The following is a 14,113-nucleotide window of genomic DNA, read 5'->3' as shown; positions in this document are numbered from 1 at the left end:
TATAGATACAATTTATGTTGTGATTGTATATTCCTGTGTTCGATACAGAATGTAAATATATGTATTTCACACTATCCATAAACTTCAGTGAGCATATATATGTGTTTGGTTTAATTTCATTTGCACTGTCACTGACTGTCATTTGGATGTTACAATAGCAGTAATATAAGACAAAACAATTAGTTGCATAACACTTTATTCACTCCTGATTCTTTTGCAGGAGTGTCTTCTTCAGGTGCTGCTGTTCTGGATAGTCAAGGGTATGAAGCTGTTCTGACAGTCGAAGCTAGTGATGAACCACATGGAATCCTGAATTTTGCTTCCCCATCCAGGGTTGTTTTAATGCCAGAGGAAAATGAAACGGTTCAGCTTTTTATTAACAGAGAATTTGGATCTCTAGGTTTGTATAATAACTCTAGGAGAAGTTCTGTTCTGGTAATCATGAGGCAAATAAAAGCCATGACATGGAGGCTGGAAATTTTGAAATATCTTGGGTACAGTTGATGTTTTCAGAAATTGTAGGTTTCTTACTGCAGGCTTGGAAACTAAGTTTCAGTTAAAACTGGAGCCATAGCCCTCATTTCCGCAGCAAGGAATCTTGGAGCTGTGACTTAACTAGTTGGCTGTTAGGGTTGCTACCTTTATGTCTAATGTCTCAAAGTGTTAGTCTCTCCAGAAGAAGTAAAAAACATATGAGAAAAGGAGATTGTATGGAATGATTCCCCTCTAAACTTCCAGAACCTGGCAGGGTATTTAATTAAGGGTATTTAATAATAATTCCAGAATTCAATAATGTGCTGTGTGCAAAATATTTTCTTGTGTTTGTTGCCTGAGAATTTCAAATTGTATTGTGAGATAACATTTCATTTCATACAGACTAGCTTTGAATTCCACCTGTTATTATATCTATAGGATCACTCTCCTTAAATTTTCAACTTGACTATCCTGACTGATTAGCAAGACATGGCTTTATTATAAAAAAGTAATGTCTAACTTTTTCCCTTGGTAGCATTTACCAGTGTGTCCCCAATTACTGTTCCTCATTGAAGCGTTTGTCAATCTGCCTGGGGAGGAAATTGTATTTATTAAGTGTTTTTTTCCAGCACTGTCTTTAGAGCCTTTCTTAGATGTCAGTCATTCCTGAAACATTCTGCTTCCCTTGGCACCAAACCTGGTATTAATAATACATTAGATGCGCCAGGTAGTACCTCAGCAGTGTAATATTTGCATTCCACAGCACCTTAACTATCTGAATACGTTTGGTTGTAATGCATTTTGAGTCCTGTGGTGTTGGAGAAATCACCAAAGACTGGACTGAAAGAACTTTAAAAAGTGTAACAAAGTTCTGTTGGCTCCGGATTAACCATTTAATCCTTCTGTTTTGCAGTTAGGCTTTTCATTTTGTGGATGGGCATGAGATCTCTCTTCTTTGTCTATTCCAAAAAGCATTTCATAAGAATAAAAAAATGCATAAGAATTAAAAAAAATATCTTTTTGTCACAAATTAAACAGGTGATATCAATGTCACGTATGCCACAGTTCCAGGAATACTCACCTTAAGTAATCAGACAAAAGGGACCTTGGCTGAACCAGGAACTGATTATATAGCTGTTTCTGGCTCACTGATTCTGGAAGAAGGAGAAACGTCAGCTGCCATAAATGTTACTATTCTAGAGGTAAAGTCTAAACCCTTTCATTCTATAATGATCTGTATCAGAAGAATAGTAATTTGGAACCTAAAGCTTGCAACCTGTATATTTCTTGAATCAATGTATTTCATTGTCATTTAGAAAGATGTTTTTTATCTTAATGTTAAAATCATAGAAGAATAAATAATTACAGAAAGCAGGTCTATGCATAAATGAAATTTAGCTGTCTCATTAAAACTTTACTGTCTGGTATCCAGAACAGTGTAAGTCATTGCTTGCAACAGACTTACTTTCTCAGTGATTGGTGTTTATGCCCTTAAAATTGGGCAGAAATTTATTCACAAGCATAGTTTAGTGTCACCAGAGAGTCTTTTTCATGAAATATAATGTCTTGCTTCATAGTTCTAGTGTTGCTATAACCTTAAAGACTGCTACGGTGTTGCTCTTTGGTGACTTCTGTGACAGTTTCTTAAAGGAAAATGAAAAGACGATGTACTGAATTTGTGTTCTGCAGGATGATGTACCAGAGCTGCAAGAATTCTTCTTGGTTAATTTAACTTCAGTGGAACTCATCATGAGCCATTCAACTTCATCCCCACCTAGGCTGGGTAAAACAACTTGTACAGAATTATCTTTGGCTTTCCTTTTATGCGAATTGCATGCAGATTATATTACCCTGGCATATTATCAGTATTACACTTACTTGCCAACTATGCCAATACGAGATAGGGTATTCTGAAAGAAACATTGTAGAATAGCAAACATACTCATTATTACACTTCTTACTTTTTTAAGCCCTGTAAAAATTATAAGTCAATTTTCTTAGAGGAGTTGGTAACTAACAGCTGGAGAGCACAATTATCGTCAGAGTTTTATAGGCAGTGTGTTACTCTGATTTTCATTTCCAAGTACATAATGGAAACAAAAATTTCAAAAAAATTACTTTTTGTGATTACTTTGTTCATTCTTTTAAAAGTCCCTTTTTATTACTCTTTATAAGATTTACTTTTAGGAGTTATATTCTGTGGTTTTCCTACTCTTCTGGTAGACTTTGTTTATCATTTGCTTAGTTAGCTCCTCATTCTGTTTCTGAATTCAGTAGCCTAGCTACCATTGGCTTTAAGGACAGTTGGATTATCCTGTAGTACTAGACTAGTTGTACTGATTATTTCTAACATCTTCCTCGACTCTTTTTCCTTTTCTTTGCATGCCTATAGAGGTGACAGAGTTAATTCATTACAGGCTGAAAGGTAACTTGCAAGACTTGTAACTTGCTGATTTGTAGATACTGAGCTGTGATTAGTTGAGTCTAAACTCTAAACCATGAAAAGAGTAACATACATGTACAGAGGATTTCTCTGAACTAAATTGCGCTGAGTGCTGTGTAGTCTCACCTTCAGTTGTAAGCGGTTGGCAGTCTCTTTGAATCATGACTATTCAACCCTGCTGTGATATCTGCATTGGGTTTAATGTATTTAGGATGAACATATACTTGTTTTAACCCATGAGGAAAAAACTTGTCCTCATTGTAAAATGTCACTACGAATTCTGTTCTAATCTTGTTTTCCATGTTGGCATAGTTTGATTTGTTGTGATCGACAATTTAACTCCGTGTTGGTGCAATGTTTGTTTAGCATTTATAGCTATCCCATACTCTATACAAGGGACTTGAAGTACTTCTAGGAAGTGTCTAATATCAGCAGAGATGGGTGTTTTGCACATGATACAGGCATGTTCAGTCAGTCCTACACATCTGGAATATATTGCGTGTAGTGTTCCTGTCTTAGCCATGTGCGTGCAATATGTGGAGTAAGTCTGGTATGTCCATGATGCAGAGTTGAACTGAAGTGCCCTTAGTTTCTGATTTGAGGCTCTATTGACAAGGAGCAGAAACAGCAAGCATAAAGATGGTTCTGTTGTTTTCTTCATGCTCCTCTTGCCCCCATCTTTTAGAACAAGTGGAAGAAAGAGCCCAAATCAAATACAAAAGTTCAAGGAATTAAAAGAGAAAATTTTCAACAGCTGAGAATGATGAAAGAAAAAGGAATAAACTTAATGGATACAAGAAAGAACTAAGCTGGGGGTGGTGGGCAGGGGGGCATCAGGGGAGGGGAGGAATCCCAGACATGAAATAAGAGATCTCATGTTGAAAGCAAAGTATAACAGACACTGGGTGAACGGATCTGATTATGACACAAGGGAAAATGTGGGTTAGAGGGAAGCTGAGAGGTCTGTAACCAATAGCACTCCCTCTGGTTTTCTAAACCTTGATAACATTTTGCTGTTTGTGTAGAGGTTTTGCTGATCTTCATCACTACCTCATAGTGACAGGTTTGGATTCATGGCAATGACCTTTTATTAATTTTTATCTGAATTGGTAGAAATCTTTCCTATGGATCTAAATATGTTATATTTACTATGGATTCAGTGGGGTTAGTTTGGTTGTAAAAATTGTCATCCTTTCTTTCTTTTCAAGTCTTATTAAAAGTAATTTGAAGTAAATTAAGGTAGTCATATTTTAAGGTTGTCTGAACAACTGAAACATTATTTTCTCATCATAATCAAGTTCTGACTCTCAGGTTCTGATTCCTGAAATTGGTGGTCATTTCTGGCGTTGGTCTATTATTCAGTATTTTCACAGTGCAATACATACAGTAATCTTTCAGTTACATATGTCTTTATGGAGCGATAGAATGTTTGAATAGAATGTTACAGTACATAAACAGCCAACAAAAAAATAAATAATTCTGTATTTGTAGCAGAATCTGAGCTGTGTGCCAGTAAGGTTTATGATCACGCATTGAAACATGACATGAGATGAAATACTGGATCATTTATTATTCTTCCTTACTGATTTTCCCTCCCATATTCAGAATGGCACAATCTGCAAAATGTTGATTGTCATCATAATACACACAATGAAGACAAATTAAGATTCCGTGACAAGTCTTGCTTTTGGTATTTCCTAATTTTTCTGTGCTGTGTTTTCCTCTCTAAATTTTCCTTAGTCTCTTATGTATTAGTATGTATTAGTAAATGTATGCATTAGTAAATGTAACAGCAGTAATTCAAGGCACTGTCTTGCACTTCTAGTAGTAAGGTAGTAAGTACAGATTTTCTTTGAGCCTTTCCAGTTATCTTACTGACTACCAATTTCTCATCCACATTTTGGAAACAGAAAATTATGTATTCTACAAATTTAGAAATGCTTCTGTTAATCTTGAAAATAAGGAAAATGGACTTTACTGTTCTTTCATCTTTGTCATTCTGTTTTCCATTTTAGATGTGGAAGGTTTAGCTTCTCAAATTATTATTGATGCTAATGATGGAGTAAGCGGAGTAATTGAATGGGAAAGTACCAAGTAAGTCTTGTCTCCTTGAAAACTTCACTGTGTCAGCCAGTGATTGGGGTTTCCCAATTATTTTTGTTTTCAGTCAACAGTAAAAAAGTCCTGTTAAAATCAGGGCCAGATCTTTGAGATGGCAAAGCATCATTCAGTTCAGTAGAACTGGAAAGTGTAAGATAATTCCAACACTGAAACCCAACATTTACTGTGTGTTTACTCAGAAATATTTTGCTACTACACGCCTTCACTGCTGTCCTTTTATATTGTCAATATGCGTCACTCCTCCAGCTTCCATCCAGTATTCCAGCCTCTGCTTCCATGTAAGCATACACACTGGCATCTCCCAGATCTTCTTCTCTGACTAATTTCTAGAAGGCATCCATGAACACAGACAAGCCTAATTTGCCTCTAGTAAGCAGGAAAAAACCACAACCTCCTATAGCTTAATTCCATTTAGATAAGAAACAAAGGTGAAAAGGTTGTATTAGGCAATTGTAGTGATTGTGATACTGTAATAATGCCTTTTTCTCATAGAATCATAGAATGGTTTGGGTTCAAAAGGACCTTAAGATCACCTGCCATGGGCAGGGATGCCTCACACTAGACCATGTTGCCCAAAGCTCTGTCCAACCTGGCCTGAAACACTGCTAGGGAAAAGCATTATAAAGCATACTTCAGAGAGAGTGATTTGAAGTGAAAATATAACATCTGTCTACCATCTTCTTCAAAAGAACATGATCAGTGAGCACTGATAATTTTTCTTGCTTTTTGTTTCAGCTTTGAAGTTAATGAATCTCACGGCAATTTGACAATAACGGCATACCGAAACAGGGGATCATATGGAAATGTGTCTGTGTTTTTTTATGCCCAAAATTTGGAGGCACAGCTGGGTTTGGATTTTAATGTGACCTCAAGGGTAAGAAGCAAATTCTTAATCTAGCACTTCGCATTCCTTCAAGGATAAGAATCAAATTCTTAATCTAGTACTTTTCATTCCTTCAGCTTCCTCAAAATAAGATTTTATTGTTTAATCTGTGGAATGATCAGTACTGCAGCTAAATTTTTCAACTTGTTTCAATTGCTTTGGTCATCTGAATAGAATGAGATGAAATTATTTAACTGTTTCTTTTTAAATATTAAAATATTTTTAAATATCAGGCACACTGTAAACTTTCAAATGTGTATCTCAAATACAGTTTTGCTTAGACAAGAGCACGTAAGATTTCATGTAAGGTGTCATGTTTTTTTACAACAGAACTTTCAAATTAAATTTCTCTTGCTTGTTATCATTCTGCAATGTGTTGAACTTTCTACTTCTGTTTCAACCAATCTATAAGGAAAATGGAGATTATAGCTCTTCTTGCCTCCACTTACTTCCCGTTGAACATAATTCTGTTTACCTTAGTTGAAAAATTCTGTATGTATTAAGAGCTGTTAAGTATTTGATGCTTTCTGTGTTTCAATGCTAGACTCTCTTTTTTGCTGATGGAGAAAGGAATAAATCTGTTGTTGTTACAATTTTTGATGATGATATTCCTGAAGGTGCTGAGAAGTTCCAATTAATTTTAACGAATCCCTCTCTGGGGATGGAATTAGGGGAGAACACAACAGGTAAAACTTAGTTTTGATATTCTTACTCTTTGGAATTTTATGGCCGTCATTTTAATTTTATTCTTCTGAATAACCGTATTTCAGAAAAGACCATTGCCCTGCTATGATCTTTCTGCTCCTTTGGAAAGTTCTTAAACACCTCTATGAAATCTATTCAATTAACAAGATAATATGTAAAATGGGGAATCAAAAAGTACAAAAGTGAGATTTTTAATAAAAGAGTCTAGGTTTTTCCTGTCCAGAAATATTCCTTACTTACATATTCTCTTCAAGTAATATCATGGACATAAACCCATTATGTATACACTAAAGGAAGAATGGATTTGTCGTTATATGTATTTCATTTATCTATGTGTACAATTATATTTTACTATGTTTACTGTGTTTTTTTCTTGAAAGCCACAATTACTATACTTGCCAATGATGACGGCCATGGAATTTTGTCATTCAATAACAGTGATCACTTCTTTCTGAGAGAGCAAACAGCTCTCCATTTGATGGAAAGTGTTGCAGTATTAAATATTATTAGAGAACCTCCTCAGGGGATATTTGGCACCGTGACTGTTCAATATCTTGTAAGTGAAATTAATTCTTCAGAGCCATCAGTGGATTTGACCCCTTCTCAAGGATATATTGTGCTGGAAGAAGGAGTCAGATTCAAGGTAATATGATAGTTATTACTAAAGAAGTGAAGAAAGCTTTTGTGAAATTGTTGAGAAGATTTCAGAAATGTCTGTGGTTTTTCTTGTGTTTATTTTTTCTTATGTTTTCCTTCATTCTCAGAGCAAATCGTCTCATGGGAGCAGGACTACTTACTTAAATTTAAATGTGCTCTTCTGTAGGTATTCCTCTGTAGTAGATGAGGTAAATTAAAAACAATATAATGGGTATACAATGTTTATGTATGCACAGGGACATCTTGTCGTATGTATTCAACATGCAATTGGAACACAAACTTTGAAATGAAGTGGTAATGTATGCATATAAGTAGTTAAGGCTGAAGCAAAAATCCCATTCTGTAACATGGTACCTCGGAGGGTCTGAACTAAACAGAATATGCTGCAGCAAATGCAAAAATTGAACAGCTCTGAGAGTCTTAGGAATGAAAAATTGCTTATTCTCTGGGAGTATTAAACTCACGGCCTCTATACTGTGCCCGCGAGAATGTCAGCTAGATAATGAGCAGCTTAAGTTTGTGAAATCATGACCCTTCTGAAGGTTAAATGGCAGCTTACTTTTTTAATTTAATTTTATTTTATTTCATCAGTGAGGCGAGGGTCAGTAACAAGTTAAGGGGTTAGTTAGTAGTGGCTAGTTGGGTAGAATCTGAAACAAAACTTTCTGGAAATACCGCTTTTCAGTTTGCGAACCTTAAATGCATTTGGAACCACAGTGCTGGTTAGTGTAGCAGATCTGTGGGAAGTCAAGGACTTCTTAAATTGATCTCTAAAATATGATCTACTGCAGAAGTAAACAGGGATCTGAAAGGTTGTAAGCTCAGTTTAGTTCCTGATCCATCATTACTAACTTTTTTTCTACAGCAAAGCTATGTGAACCTCTGTAACTTCTGCCTGTTTGGGTGCTGGGAAGGATGGCAGTGACCCCCAAATGATAATGAAAGCACCTAACTCTATATAATTCTCTGCTACTTTCAGAACACTTTGAGAGGATCCTAGTCTCATCCACAGTAGTGCAATAAATGGAAAAAAGTGTCAAGAAGAGCAAGAGTATCTCAAATACCCCTCTATTCTTGCATTTTTACCTTCTTTCTTCCCAGCAACAGTAATGGAATTACCTTATTTCCCTGGCACTAATTTAGTTGCCAACTAAAGTAAATTAAAACCAACTTGACTGAGCTACATTAGGGGATCAGGTAGCCATACGGGGCCTATGAATTACCAAGGAGTGTGGGGAGTAAGTAGAGAACTAAAGTATGAGACAAGGATCAAAAATTACTACATTTCAGAGGGTCTTAGGATGAGAGGAAAAAGAAAAAATGAGAAAGAAAATAGGAAAGTGGATATTTATGCTTGTCCGGGTGTTGCACCAATGGAGGTCACCAGACGGATGACTTTAGAACCTCATCCTGAGCCATCCCTGCCTCAGATGTGTCCTCTCCAGTTTCAAGATCTGCTGTTCTCCTGCTGTGCTAACCAAAGGCGTACACTGAAAGAATAGAAACAGGAGTATGGTCTGATAAGGCTGTGTCATCATTAGCTGTCAAGTCTCAACAACTTTCTATGCTTGTTTTGTTGTCAGACACTGCATATTTCCGCAATATTGGATGAAGAACCAGAAATGGATGAGCACTTTGTTGTCACCCTGTTCAATCCAACTGGAGGAGCCACACTGGGCACAACAGTGCAAACTATGATTACAGTATTACAGAACCAGGCTCCACTAGGGCTTTTCAGCATTTATCCAGTTACAAACAGGTACTAAGCACTGATTCAGTTAAAAGGAAATTTTTTTATGTCATGTCCAATAGAGATGGCATCTCTCTACAATTTTGTTTTTGATGAATCCCTTTAAAGAAATTCAATAATCCAGTTGTAAAACATTTCTACTTTTGAAAAGTATCCTGTCTGTCAAATACTATTACTGCTATGCAAAAGAACAGAAACCCACTTAAAATGGACTATTCATCATTAGAAATATATATTTTTATGTTATTTAAATATAATAGTTTATATTATAGATAAAATATTTATATTATATAGAAATAATAAATATGTTATTTAAATTAAATGTTCATGTAATATTTAAGTAAACACTTTTTTAGCTTTGAATTTTTCTAGCACATTTACATTCTATATACATTCTAGTATAAAAGGCACATTTTACGTAAACCTGATGTAGCCTTAGTCTGAAGAAATGGCATCACACCTTTTCTATCATATTTTCCAGTGTATTTTTTCATGAACCAGTACTTCAATAGTCCCTAAACATTCAACTGATAGTAATCCATATTAAGAGCTCCAAACCTCAGATCAGTACCCAAGGAGTCATGCATTTTAAAATTGATTTTTGTTTTTAAGTTTGTGTAAAATACACTGGCACTCAGGGCTGTTTTTCAAAAGCAAATGAACCGTATGGAATGACATTTCTATATGATGAAAAATCATTCAGCTTAAACCATGAAGCTGGTGCGTTAAATTTCAGGCTGGTTTAAGATTTTGTTGAATTGCCTGTGATTTTGCCAAGGTCTTGTGGTAAGAAACATTGGACAACCTCAATTAATGTAGTTATCAGTCCATCAGATAGCAAAACTAATCACTAATATTTTTATTTTACTTCTCTTGTGTATTCTGCACCAAAATTGTTCTGTAAGAATCTTATTCATATACCATAAAGATAATACATTCTTAATTTCTTTTCACAATTCTCACATTTAGGACAAATTTCCTCATAATTGAAGAAGCCAACACTACAGTTTATTTGAAAGTTTCACGGAGTAATGGGCTCAACGTGCCTGTGAGTGTTGAGTGGGAGACATTGTCGGATACTGCATTTGGCATCAGTACGTTCACTTTATTGAGAATTTCCACTGCTTTTGTCAGAGTGGTTATAGCAAGAGGCTAGCCAGAAATACAGGAGAAGTAACTTTGGAATGTAGATTCATGTATTCAGACTTCATCAGATTAATTAATATTTTTCTAAGCATGTCAATATTTAGGAGATAAAAGAGCTTAGCTCATTAAGAGTGACCTTGTCATCAGCCACTTGTGTCAGAATTTCAATAATCTGTATTGCTCTACTTCCTGCTTATATGAATATTATTGTCACTAGACTTCTGTTTCACTTTTTTACACGGGGAGTTTCTGGGCTCAAGCACACACTGAAGCCAGCTCATGGGGAGCTTCTCGTCAACCAACACCCCCAATTTCTTCTCCTTAGGGCTGCTCCATGCAGTCTTCCCTAGCCTATGTTTGTGCTTGGGATTACCCCGACCCAGGTATGAGGTTCACATGATCCCACCTCTCCAGCCTGTCCAGGTCCCTCTGGATCCCATTCCTTTGCTCCAGTGTGACGGTCACACCCCACAGCTCAGTGTCATCAACAAATGTGCTGAGGGTGCTTGATCCCATTGTTCATGTTGCCAACAAAGATGTTACACAGCACTGGTTTTGCTAACCCCGCGGAAGCACCACTTGTCACTGGAAGCTATCCTTCCATCTCTGCCCATTTGTACCTATTTCCATGCTAAACCTTTTTATTCCAGTACTGATACATGTATAGCTGATCACTAATCCAGACTGAAACTAACAAGGCAAAAAAGAAAATTCCTGGTTTTGAACATGGATGAACACTCTGTTTGGCTCAGCAGCTCTGTGCGATTGGGAGTTTAGCTCTTGGAGTTTAATTCTGACAACACAGTACTTTTTTCTGTAAGCCAGTCAAACAGCTTAGGCTGTTTAAGAATCTTAGTGCCATGACTGATTGTTGCGATGAGAGGGGGAAAGAAGACAAACACATTCATTTTGTAGTTTGTCACTTTTCACTCCTTGCTACCTAGCTAATTTTCTTACTAGCTGAATTCCAAACTGAATCATTCAGAATCCCACTCAAATTGCCTAAGAATCTTCCATATGTAATTGTAATATGTGAATAATAAATTTATTTTTTAACTCTCATTAGATCCTCAGAACTGTAACATTTATTTACATATATGTGTAAATTTACATATACCAACTGTGTATTTACATATACCTGTGTATTTACATATACCAACTATTTAGAGACTACTTCAAAACTTTTGATACTAGGTCTGGTTTTGGCAAGTGAATAATGCAAAAGGCATTGAAAAAGACCTCAGGAATAAACAATATTTTCTTTTACTGTATTGCAGGGGGCAGTATCAGTGTCCTGTCTGTCTTGCAAAGCTTTGTGGAAGAGTCAGCATCTAGTTGGTGTTTCTTTACATCAGGTCAAATCCTGTACGGTATTGTGCTGCGTACACCTCCAGCTACGTTTTCTACTGTCTACCAGTGGAAAGGAGTTTTTGTTCCTGTCGAGGTAAATGTTTGCTAGCAGACACCAAGCATGCTACTTAATAAAGAATTTAAGTCTCAATTTTACTTTTTTATTCCTCTCTCAGAATTTCAGCATGTGGGATCCTAAGGGCTGTCTGTCTTTCCAAATCCATACCTCTCCCTACCTTGTGATTACTCATGGAGGAGCCAGTGAGGGAGCTTCCAACAGCAGTGTTTATGCATTCATGCCTGGACACAGACTGTTGAAGGTGAATCTGTTTTACTTGAAAAATCATAAAATAATGGAGGTGGAAAGGGCTTCAGGAAGCCCTCTGGTCCAGCCGTGTTTGAGAAAACAGCACTCTGTTCTCACCTAGTATGTGTTCCTAGCACTCTGCATGAGTTCAGTGATGTAAGTTTTTATAAATGGTTGTCTTATGTGGTTCTATATTTATATTTTTGGGGTAGAGGAAAATGACCTGTAAAAGAGGAAGAAATTGTGGAGCAATCGAGTCATACAACATTTTCTGAGAAATGTGTAACATTATATTAATTTTTAATCCCACATATATAGACATATTTGTAAAACTACCTACATGTAATTTAATGTATTTTATATGTAGTTTTATGTGTAATTTCATAATTTTTAAAAATCATAGAATCATAGAATTATTAGTCTTGGAAGGGACCTTAAGATCTTCTAGTTCCAAGCCCCTGCTATGGGCAGGGAAAATATGTGTATATACATATAAACTTGGCAATTGAAGAGACTTCCAACCACCATTTTTGTCGCATTTTGCTCACAGGTACAGACTTTATCTATTCTGAATACTACACATGTGAAACATTTTGCTGTGGATGAAGAAAACTATTTGATTTTTATGAGTCACACAACCAGTTCCAGTTCCATCCAGGTTAGACTACACTTGTCTTCCCTTTTATATGGGCAGTTTTGTTTGTTTTGAGTTTGAAGTATGAAGGAATAATAAAAAACCCTAGAAATGTATATTTCTGGGAAAAAAAAAAAAGCTTACTTTTCTATTATGGGTTTGTGAGACTGAAAATTCTAGACTTGTACCAATACTCTCTACATTGACACATAATTTGTATTTGGTTTGATTTTACTGCTAGTGTTATTTCTGTTTTGAAATCTAGCATGTTGAACACCTATAAGAACAGAAATAGCTTCTGATCATAAACCTATGAATCTGAAGAACAGGCACAGCTGCTTGCAGTAGGATCATTTCTTATCAGTGTGCTTCTAGCTTAATATAAGGTCTATCTTAGAAATGAGGAATTCAGTTCATTATAAGTCTTTCCAGTTTTTCATCATAACGCTTAATTTCTTTTCTCTCGGTGCTAATTATGAATATATAATGAAATAAATATTTCATATTTCCACAGGTTTTCCAGTGGCATAATGATGTATTTGTGCTTCATCATCAACTTCCACTTTACAGAGCTCTGAATGTAGCATTGTTTGCTAGAGGAGGTATTATGTACCTATTAGTTTCTCTGCCAGATACCAGTCAGAACTTGCTCTTGTACCAGTGGTCGAATAATGAGTTTAGGAATCTTCATCAATTACCAGCAAAAGAAATAAAATATATGGAGGCCTGGATTTCTGGATCGGATATCTATGTAATTGCTGCAAAAGGTATTTAGCAGAAGACAAACACTGAGTTTGCAAAGTATATGCTGGCTTATCTGGTAGTAAAGGCATCTGGGGTAAATAGCTAGGGATTAAAGTATTACAGGGGAGTGACAATTCACTGATAAGCATTTTATTAAAGTAATCTCTGGTTTGTCCCTCAAAAATAAAAGTGTTGTGTTTGTTCTCAAATACTTATGAAACTGGTGAATTATTTTCCCAAGAACAATAGGCATTTCTAACTATCCATGTAGCTGCTGATTGCAACCCTTCTAAGCTTTTCTGAGATTTGTGATGTGCAAAAATCAATGGTCAGCAAACTATATGTGTTTTTTATTATAGATACTGCACTTTAGGCACTGTTTTCTAAGTACATCTCTATGCTGATTGAAAAGTTTATATTGTAGTTTCTTTGCAATTGGCTGCTGTGTACTGGCAGTATTTATAATCTGATATGTGAATGTGTGCAGAAGAGGCCTTAAATGTTGGTGGATGAATCATCCCATGGAGACCTTAGAGCAGCTTCCAATGACTAAAGGGGCCAACAAGAAACCTGGAGAGGGGCTTTGGACAAGGGCCTGTGGAGACAGGACAAGGGGGAATGGCTTTAACTTGACAGAGGGGGATTGAGATGAGATTTTAGGCAGAAGTTCTTCCCTGTGAGGGTGGTGAGGCCCTGGCACAGGTTGCCCAGAGAAGCTGTGGCTGCTCCATCGCTTGCAGTGCTCAAGGCCGGGTTGGATGAGGCTTGGAGCAACCTGGTCTAGTGGAAGGTGTCCCTGCCCATGGCAAGGGGTTGGAACTGGATGAGCTTTAAGGTCCCTTCCAACCCAAACCAGTCTGTGATTCTGTGATCAGTTGTACTACAGAGTTATGCACCAA

General features: G+C 36.4%; 1 protein-coding gene across 1 annotated transcript in view; it reads left to right on the top strand.

Annotated features, from left to right (window-relative positions):
- Positions 1-14,113, top strand: part of ADGRV1 (adhesion G protein-coupled receptor V1) — a 273,160-nt gene that overhangs the window by 69,066 nt on the left and 189,981 nt on the right. Inside the window, exons 37-49 of the mRNA XM_030511555.1 lie at positions 221-400; positions 1,513-1,676; positions 2,164-2,257; positions 4,933-5,011; positions 5,774-5,912; positions 6,466-6,607; positions 7,007-7,269; positions 8,867-9,042; positions 10,003-10,127; positions 11,457-11,623; positions 11,706-11,849; positions 12,387-12,494; positions 12,985-13,237. Of these exons, the coding sequence (XP_030367415.1) occupies positions 221-400; positions 1,513-1,676; positions 2,164-2,257; positions 4,933-5,011; positions 5,774-5,912; positions 6,466-6,607; positions 7,007-7,269; positions 8,867-9,042; positions 10,003-10,127; positions 11,457-11,623; positions 11,706-11,849; positions 12,387-12,494; positions 12,985-13,237 (2,034 nt within the window). The remainder of the gene's footprint in view (positions 1-220; positions 401-1,512; positions 1,677-2,163; positions 2,258-4,932; positions 5,012-5,773; positions 5,913-6,465; positions 6,608-7,006; positions 7,270-8,866; positions 9,043-10,002; positions 10,128-11,456; positions 11,624-11,705; positions 11,850-12,386; positions 12,495-12,984; positions 13,238-14,113) is intronic.

Source organism: Strigops habroptila, chromosome Z, assembly GCF_004027225.2.
Source record: "Strigops habroptila isolate Jane chromosome Z, bStrHab1.2.pri, whole genome shotgun sequence".
In the NCBI taxonomy this organism is placed as follows: domain Eukaryota; kingdom Metazoa; phylum Chordata; class Aves; order Psittaciformes; family Psittacidae; genus Strigops; species Strigops habroptila.
Note: the sequence above shows the minus strand (reverse complement) of the source record. Positions and strands in the feature narration are given on the sequence as shown.